This window comes from Oryctolagus cuniculus, chromosome 18 (assembly GCF_051225735.1).
Source record: "Oryctolagus cuniculus isolate XC-2025 breed Fujian yellow rabbit chromosome 18, ASM5122573v1, whole genome shotgun sequence".
In the NCBI taxonomy this organism is placed as follows: Eukaryota; Metazoa; Chordata; class Mammalia; order Lagomorpha; family Leporidae; genus Oryctolagus; species Oryctolagus cuniculus.
This window is the reverse complement of record NC_142884.1, coordinates 62,308,947-62,318,526: the sequence shown is the minus strand read 5'-3', so window position 1 is coordinate 62,318,526 and position 9,580 is coordinate 62,308,947. Positions and strand designations below refer to the sequence as shown.

Genomic DNA, 9,580 nt, shown 5'->3' with positions numbered 1-9,580 from the left:
GGCAGCTCTTCCAACTCTGCCTTTTTTTTTTTTTTTTTTTAAATATTTGCTTATTTATTTATTTATTTGAAAGACAGAGAAACAGAGAGGAAAGAGAAACAGAGACAGAAATCTTCCATCCACTGGTCACTCCCCAAATGGCTGCAATGGCTGGGGCTGGGCCAGGCCAAAGCCAGGAGCCAGGAATTTCTTCCTGGTCTCCTACGTGGATGTAGGGACCCAAGAACTTGGCCATCTTCCACTGCTTTCCCAGGCCATTAGCAGGGAGCTGGATCTGGAGTGGAGCAGCAGCACTCATATAGGATGCTAGCACCACAGGCAGAGGCTTAACTTACTGTGACACAGCAGTGGCCCCTGTTTGGCTTTTCAAATGAGTGAATAACCTTAAAAAAAATAAAAAAGAAAAGAAAGAAAAAGAAATGAGTCCCGGTGGTGCAGCGGGTTAAGCCTCCACCTAAAATGCCGGTATCCTATATGAGTGCCAGCTGGAGTCCTGACTGCTCTGCTTCTGATCCAGCTCCCTGCTGATGCACCTGGGAAGGCAGAAGATGGCCCAAGTGCTTGGACACCTGCCACCCAAAAGGGAGACATGGACAGAGTTCCTGATTTCTGGCTTCAGCCTGGTCCCAACTGTTATGGCCTTTAGGGAGTGAACTATAGGATGGAAGATCTCTATCTCCCCCTCTCTCTGTAATTCTATCTTTCAAATAAATAAATCTTAAAAAAAAAAAAAAAAAAGAAGAAGAAGAAAATGAGTTCCGTGCTTTCCAACACTGCTAACGGAAATATAGGCAGTCTGAAGGGAAATTAAAAGTGAAAGAAAATGGGCACAGTGTTGAGTCGGCACTTCTCACATGCCAATCTGAGAACTAGGAGAGGACACACAAGACTGTTCACATAATTAACATAAAGATGGCCGACAGAACTCTGTGTCACAACTACATCAGTGCTCAGCCAGGGCAAGAATGGCCTCAACACCTCCCCTGTGACCTGTGAAAGGGACAGTCCTTCGCATGCCAGACCTGCTCACCATCCTAAGTTAAAGGCTGCGTCCCTCCAACTGCGAGAGTGGGGTAGTAACCCTGAGAGTGTGCCTTACCCCCTAAAAAAAAAAAAAAAAAATCAGTGTGATCATGGGAAAAATCACCTTTTTCCTGTTGGTCTCCATTTCCAGGAATATAAAACCAAGGTCAAGAGTCACATGACTTCTTTGACAAACCCCTGCTACCTTCACCTCCAACCCCCAAACTGGGATAGCTCTGTTTTTATCTACAACATATATTGTGGTTCAGAATAAAGTTCCATTTGAAGGAACTTTTTATGCTCAAAAGAAAAATTTGAAAATTTTTTATGGTCTATATGGTCTCTAACTTTCAATCCCAAGATTTTCATTTTCTCAGTTTAATTTGCTAGAACCTCTATAGTAAAGGTCAATTACCCATCCAGAATCCAGATTACCAACGAGTACATGAGAAAAATAAAGTCTTAAAGTATTTGAGGCCAGTGCCGCGGCTCAATAGGCTAATCCTCCACCTAGAGGTGCCAGCACACCGGGTTCTAGTCCCGGTCGCGGCGCCGGATTCTGTCCCGGTTGCCCCTCTTCCAGGCCAGCTCTCTGCTGAGGCCCAGGAAGGCAGTGGAGGATGGCCCAAGTGCTTGGGCCCGCACCCCATAGGAGACCAGGAGAAGCACCTGGCTCCTGGCTTCGGATCCCCACAGTGCGCCGGTCGCAGCGCGCCAGCCGTGGCGGCCATTGGAGGGTGAACCAACGGCAAAAGGAAGACCTTTCTCTCTGTCTCTCTCTCTCTCACTATCCATTCTGCCTGTCAAAAAAAAAAGTATTTGAGTTATGCTGGCAAGAAAGACTTCTAAGGCTGGTGAGCAGCAGTCTCTCCACAGAGCCCCAAACAGAAACACAATGCCAAAAGCTACTTTCAACATTCAGGTTCCACAAATCCTCACACTTTGTACAAAACTCAGAAACATGCATTCAACTGTTCTTCTTATTTAATGTTGGTGTTTGCTTTTCCCTCCCCCAATTTCACTACTTCATCCAAATCAGTTTCTGCTTCATTTGTATTCAAAGCTTACTACTTAGGAACAATTTCAAGGCCCAAAGCGCTTACTTCCCCTACCATTTATGGAAGTCCAATCACTGGCTACCAATGCCTGGAGGAATGCTTTCGACTTTCCAAAGTTTTACTTCCTCACTCAGATCATCTGTGAGCCCTGTCTCCACAATCCATGAGGTTTTAGGATAGGTTTAGGGTTAAGTCATAAACTGGGCACCAGTTAATAAGGAGCCTCTGGATTTACAGCACTACGGAGAAGGAAAAGCAAGTGAGTTAATATTTAAGGCATCCTAGCCTCCCTCTGGTCATGAACCTTCAGTGTAGACTAGGGACTTGAACTTTGCTTTCAACCACACAAAGAAGGGACCTAAACAATTTCTCGGAAGGGTCAGCACTGTCCAGCCTGCTGTAAAGGTCATTAATGGTCTAGCCTAATGCAGACTGAGAGGGAGCCTGTTTCTCATTTACAGAAGGAAACTTAGTCCAGGAAATGGAAAGTTACTTTACACAGATGACCTGAAAGGCTGCAGTTGGTTGTTCCAATCACTCCCATCACTACAAAACCACAACAGGTGGGGCCCAAGAGAAGCGGTGTCCATTATAAACCTGGTTGTATCAGTTCCCTCTTATCAAAACTGAGACTGTGCTTCACGTTATAAATTACTGGGCTCTCTTCATTTCTTATGATCTCTTTGTTGCTTCTCCTCCCAGGCAGCTACATTAAATTCTCTCATTTATTTCCCTTTCCAGATTGGAGGGTGGGGTTATCTCAGCAAAATTGCTCTTCATCAGCATTGTACTCACTCACGAGTCGCCAGAACCCACACATTTCTGTCCATAGCTCCTATGTCCGTCCCCTATGCAGACAAACAAAACCACACACGCTGGGTTTCCGCAGAGGTGCAACAGAATACAGCTGCTGAGATGGGAAGAAATCTACCTGCTCAGTTCAGGTTAACTGTAGTTTTCACTTTCTTATTTAAAGATCACATTAAAACGAATTGGTTGGCCGGCGCCGTGGCTCAATAGGCTAATCCTCCACCTTGCGGCGCCGGCACACCGGGTTCTAGTCCCGGTTGGGGCGCCGGATTCTGTCCCGGTTGCCCCTCTTCCAGGCCAGCTCTCTGCTATGGTCAGGGAGTGCAGTGGAGGATGGCCCAGGTGCTTGGGCCCTGCACCCCATGGGAGACCAGGAAAAGCACCTGGCTCCTGGCTCCTGCCATCGGATCAGCGCGGTGCGCCGGCTGCAGCGGCGGCCATTGGAGGGTGAACCAACGGCAAAAGGAAGACCTTTCTCTCTCTGTCTCTCTCTCTCACTGTCCACTCTGCCTGTCAAAAAAAACAAAACAAAACAAAACAAAAAAACGAATTGGTTGAGAACACTAGGGGAACAGCAATGTCAAAGAAGACAGAAGAGAACAGCGGAAGTGAAATATACGCTGGGCACCTGGCACCCATCTCCATCCCCTACTCTCACCTGCCCCTGCAAACTCCCTGTCACCCGTTTTCTTACCTTTAGAAACTGCCATACAACAGCTGAAGAGACTGCTTGCAGGGCTGATATCCCAAGGCCCAATTTTCCTTTCTTCAAATAAAACTAACAGCTGACTGTGAAAGGTCAAAGGCATCTATCTTCTAGATGCTGCACTCCCTTATACTGCTGTATGGGAATTCCTTGAGCCTTAAGGCTGTTAACGCCTCCTAGAGGACCGGCTCTTGAGTAAGTAAGCACGGTTCCCAGCCCTCCAGGGCCAGACAGGGCCGGTTTCCACATCTCTGCATTGGCTGTAGGCTGGCAGTGAAGGTCATCAGCGCACTGATGTCTTAGGCACTTCTAAGGGAACAGAGGGTAAAATCAGGGGCTGTTGTGGTGTAGCGGGTTAAGCCAAAGCCTGTGATGCCGGCACCCCATATGGGTGCTGGTTTGATTCCGGGTTGATCCGCTTCTGATCCAGCTCCCTGCTAATGGTCTGGGAAAGCAGCAAAAGATGGCAGAGGTGCTTGGGCCCTTGCATCCATGTGGGAGATCTGGAGGAGGCTCCCGGCTTGAGCCCAGACCAGCCTCTGCTGTTGCAACCATCTGGGGAGTAAACTAACAGAGGAAGGACCTTGCTGTCTTTCTGTAACTTTGCCTTTCAAATACATCAATAAATCTTAATTCCCCCCCACAAAAAGTAAAATCACTTTTTCAGACTGTGGTCTAAAGTACAAACAGGACCCTGAAAAAGTTGGATGGGCTAGCAGCTGCTCAGAACATTATCCCAACTGCAAATACCTCAAGGTTTCCTTCCACTTTGCTCCAAGGAAGGGAAATTATTATTCAGTATTTTGGAAGATAGCACTTATAATGACTAGTCCTAAAGAATAACTTTGTTTTATTAGCATGATTTGTGATAAGAAACAGGGCAGACAGTTCAAGGAAGGACACAAGACAGGGCCCTCTTTTAGGTTCCAAATTTCTTCTTTTTGATGGGTGGTGGGAGCTGAGCGATGATGTCGTCCAGGGGCCGCTCGACTGCCACGAGTGTTCCTTCATCCAGAAGATCCATGAAGAGCAGAGGCTGCAGGGATGATAACCATTCCACTGGGAGTTAGGCTCAGGGGCTAATCCTGAGCAGAGTAACTGGAGCTAAAAGGCTGGCCTAGTTCAGGACTCGAGTGACCCAAATCTGACAGTATGTCCTGTCTCAGGACTCCAAATGTTGGAAGGTTAGGAGCTCTTAACTGAGTACACTCATGAAAGACATCAGCAGGATTTCTCATGTTTCTCTGGACAGAAAATCTATAATCTCTTATTTCTTGGGGATCAATGCAAACCAAGGGCTTTACAAACGAAATTGCTGCCAACTGCCAAGTCACAAACGCATCAAGAAGCTAATTGTACCTGAATAATTTACAGAACCCCACCTCTTAAAAATTCTTGCAGACCCATGAGAAAATGTTCCATGACCTGAAGGGACTCCAGCCTGCTAAGTGTGCCTGCTCTGAGTTGACCCAAATAGCTGCCAGTACCACAAGCTCAGTGTATATTTGTTTTATATACAGTGAAAAATCTAGCACAGGAAGGAAGAGACTTGTAATAAATTCAATGACTTCTGTTTGCTTGAAATTTACCTTGTGGAACATTCTCCAAATGCAAATGAGATTTAAAAGCCAGCTTTCCTACCAACAAAGATCCCACCTGAGCACCAACATCATCTTTCTCTATGCGCTTCACTGTGGTTAAGTGCAATATGACTGCCTCGAACCTACTAAGGCAGAGATGAAACACAGACCAGAGCGACAAAAAGCCTCGGAAAGGTCACTTATCTCTCCTAAACCAGATTCTCTGCCGGTCTTGTCTTCCTATCGAGGAATGTACTACAATTTTGTTACCAGCACAGGGAACCAATGGTCAAGAACACAGTAATGTTTTACCTTGTATATCTTAGAAATTTTGAAGGCATGGGCTGTGCGTCTCCGGACGACATCTGATTCACTCTTGGGAGGAAGTGGATTGTAGAGTAAGGTTTTGTCATTTGGAAGAGGCTAAAAAAGAGACAGACTGTTTAAAATGTTACTTTTATTTATGGAGCTTCTACAGAGCAAAGCACTACAACAGTTTTTCATGCGTCACGTTATAGATTCACTGCCTCCCTGGCTTTCTCCACTCCTGGAAGAGCTGCCCCTACTCCTCCAGCCACACAGTAGAGAGTGGAAGAAAAAGGCCAAAGAGAGCTTGGTCCTCTCTGCCTGAGACCAAAGGGCTGCCAGCCAGTCTCATCAGAAGCACGTGGTCAGAATGGAGCAAACCAGCATGTGCACAGTTTGGCCCACGCAGGCTCTGTGCTTTGTAGACTCTCTCCCAACCAGACTGCATACCGGCCAAGTGACTAAAGTTCTCCCCAGGTGCAGCCTCAACAAAACCATCCCTGGTGCTGACTCGAGAGATGGCCTCTGGCCAAACAAATGATACTTCACCTCTGACTTCCTGGGGAAAACGCGCTGCCAGGAATGAGGAAGTGTTGGACTTAATCACCAGTGCTGGAGAAAAAGCAAGCTGGGCTGAGTTACAAAGAAGCAAGTGAGTGGGAGGGGCCCTTCCTCTATCACTCATCTCACAGAAGGCACTTGTCAGCCAGCTCTGCTTCCCACACCCAGAGCTCGCAGGCCCATGAGATGAGTTTCAGTGACACATCCCCGGGCACACCGCCTTTGGTGCCATCTGCTGCTTTTCCCCATGCGCCTCCCACCTCTGCCTTCACAGAGACCAAAACACTGGGTGCTGGATATAATCTAAGCCCACGTGCAGTGCAGACATGGCTCCCAGGACAGGACAGGTGAGAAGGACAAATACACTTAGGATGAATCGAAACAGCATGTGGCAAAGAGGCAGAAATCTCAAACTGAAGGAAACGCTTACATCCCACCTAAATCATAGCCATGAAGAACGGAATTTTCCTAGTTGGACTCTTTTCAAGACATTAAGACCAACTCCTCCAGCCTGCAGATTGTGTCTTACTGTCTCCAGCCAAGGGGACACAGTGGTCAAAACCTCAGCCTGTGCTTCCTGTCACCAAACCACATTTTCCAGTCACCCCTGGATTCAAAGTTGACCAAATCAACAGTATTCCCTCAAGGGTCAGTCACTTTCAGTACCCTCACTTAATCCGTTTCCTACTTAAATGTACATGCTGATTAGCAAAGCAGAGAAAACAATCAAATCAGCAAAACCCAGTACACAAAGGCCAGTCCCTCACTGTGAGTCTCCAAGGATGGAAACACAAACGAATAAATCTGTACAACAAAAGCGCCCATCCTCCAAAGAATGCACAAAGAACCTTGATTCTAATTCTTCTTGCTTTTATCTTCTTTTACCTGTAGCTTTCAGAACTTCCAAGAAGAATCAGTCAGGCAGTCAGAACTCACCAAGGACTTGTCAATGATACAGAACATGTAGGCATCATGGAGAAGGATGTGCATTGGCCTCTTGGGATGAAAACTGATGTGTGTAATGGGAGTATCCCTTTGGAGCCAAAGGTGGTGAAACCCCTGCTTCTGGACAGTCCGGCTCCACTCTGTATATTGTTTGCCTGGGATGCTGTACTCGAATACCTGGGGAAGGGTGTTAAGACACAGGAAATGCAAGTGGGTACCCAGAAAGAACAGCGTGGGATCCCTCATTCCTAACCACAAACTATCTACACAAACCCTGACTAGGTCACATTCAATCTAGGCTTTCTTTTTTTTTTTTAATAAAAAAGTAAATTACAGAACAATTAAAGTCACTCTGCCATCTTGCCCTCTCCTCCCCAAAGCTAGAGTCACCTTCAAGGTGGGTGAAGATGCCCACATCCCATGTCAGAGTGCCAGGGCTTGAGTCTGCTAATGCACACCCTGGGAGGCAACAGGTGATAGCACAAGCAAATGGGTCCTGGATTGCATTACAGGCTCCTAGCTGCTTCCTGGCCCAGCCCTGGCTGTTATGGGAATTTGGGAAAGAGAGTTAACCAGTTAGATGGGAGATCTTTCTTCCTTTCAAATAAAAATAAAGTTTGTGAAGAGTAGGTTTTAATTTCTAGCTTACATCTTTTCAGACAAAAAACCTATCAATGTTCTTTATCCTGCTTTTCTTATTTAGCATAATACCACAGAGACTGGCCCATATCAGTACATATATACAGCTCAATCATGCCCCCTTGAAAAAACACATAATAATCTACTCTATGAATTCATCATGACTTGTTTATCTAGCCTTTTAAATGGACATTAGGTTGTTTATAATCTTCGGCTGCTATAAACAAGGCTGCAATGAATTATCTCTGTTTAAATATATTTTTGTACAACTAAAAGCATGTTTGTAGCAAGAAATCTTGGAACTAGAACTTTTGTACCTAAGACTATATGTATTTAAGATTTTTGAAGATATTGCCAAAATGTCCTCGAAAAAAGTTAAACTGATTTATGCCATGCCACTCCATATTGGTAAAAGAGAGAGACACAGATCTTCCATCCCTTGGTTCACTCCCCAAATGCTGGACGGGGCCAGTCTGAAGCCAGGAGCCAGAAACTCCATTTGGGTCTCCCATGTGGTGGCAGGGACTCGAGTAGTTGGACTGCCTTCCCAGATGCCATTAGCAGGAAGCTGGATTGGAAGTAGACAAACTCCGTTATGGCTATGCTGGCCCCGCCTCTTTCATCTTTGCACATCCACATAAGCACCAGTTCTAGTCCCGGCTGCTCCACTTCCGATCCAGCTCTCTGCTGTGTCCTGGGAAAGCAGTAGAGATGGCCCAAGTGCTTGCGCTCCTTCACCTGTGTAGGAGACCTGGAAGAAGCTCCTAACTCCTGGCTTTGGATTGGCCCAACTCCAGCCATTGCAGTCATTCAGGGAGAATGACCTCTCTCGAACTCTGCCTTTCAAATAATAAATCTTTAGAAAAAAAATAAACATTTCTTTCCATTTTGATGGCAAAAGCATTTAAGAGACCATTGCCAATACAAGCTGTCAGGTGGACATTATCATTATGTGGGACAAAGGCAAGAATGTGCCTTACCTAATCTTTCAGTCACTGATCAAGAACTCAAATCTATGAAGCTGAAGTGACAGACTTCATTTATTGGATAGAATATGTGTAAGTGTGCATGTAGGGAGAGTAAACAGCATTTGCCTAGCAGTCTACTTAAATGCTTCCCAGATTACACTTCATCTTTCCAATGGTTCGGATCCCAGTTTTGCAGGTAAGGATCTATCAGCACTGATAAATTTCCTGTGTTCTACAGCCAGGTACTGTAAGGAACTCCTTGCAGTTACAATCTTCTCCTTATTCTAGCTAAGATCAGGTACCTGATTTTACTTGGGCTTCATTCCCTTATGCATTAAAGTGAAGGTGAATCACACGACCTTCTAGTCATTTTCAACTCTCAAAACCTTATTCCATCCTATATCCAGTTTTACTGCTGCAGCCCATGTCATCTACAGCCTAAAACAATTTGTGAAACAAGTACTTCAAAATTCCCCACCCTCTTGTACTTCTTTACTCTAGAATCCTAGTGCTTCCCACCTTTCAAACTGTGCCCCTTCAAACCAATAAACATTCTTTGTCTACAAGGAGCACAGGCTAAATACAGAAGCTTTCCTTGACACAGGAGACCACTACCCCTATTATCCTCTAAGACCTTCAAAGATAAACTCCTCTAAATTGTCCATCATTCCACCTTCCAGGTACTCGGTAGGAAGGGATTAGAAAGCACTGGAATCTCTCTTACCTGCTGGTCAGAATGAGCAATGACAAGGTTGTTGGTATTGGGGGCAATGGCCATGGCAGTCACTGGAAAATTGTACGCAGGAACTGTGCAATGAAGCTAGGGGCAAACAACAGGTGCCAGGGCAACTTGAGAAACTTTCCACAAGAAAGAATGAACTCAGGTGTTTTAAACACTGGTCATTGGAACTTGAAAGGATTCTGCATTAGTCTGTACAAACTACAGATATTTCCCAAAGAAACTCCAATTTCATTAAAAAGCAA

General features: G+C 45.6%; 1 protein-coding gene across 8 annotated transcripts in view; it reads right to left on the bottom strand.

Annotated features, from left to right (window-relative positions):
- Nucleotides 1-4,430: 4,430 nt before the first annotated feature.
- UTP4 (UTP4 small subunit processome component) overlaps nt 4,431-9,580 on the bottom strand; it is a 30,348-nt gene continuing 25,198 nt past the window's right edge. For 5 of the 8 annotated variants that reach the window (XM_070062639.2, XM_051847225.3, XM_089320385.1 and 2 more), the window contains 4 exons: nt 9,321-9,416; nt 6,981-7,166; nt 5,490-5,600; nt 4,431-4,633 (listed from right to left, as the gene is read on the bottom strand). In XM_070062639.2, coding sequence (XP_069918740.1) covers nt 4,517-4,633; nt 5,490-5,600; nt 6,981-7,166; nt 9,321-9,416 — 510 coding nt within the window. In that variant the 3' untranslated portion in view covers nt 4,431-4,516. The remainder of the gene's footprint in view (nt 4,634-5,489; nt 5,601-6,980; nt 7,167-9,320; nt 9,417-9,580) is intronic. The other 3 variants (XM_089320387.1, XM_051847226.3, XM_089320388.1) reach the window with 1 other exon arrangement.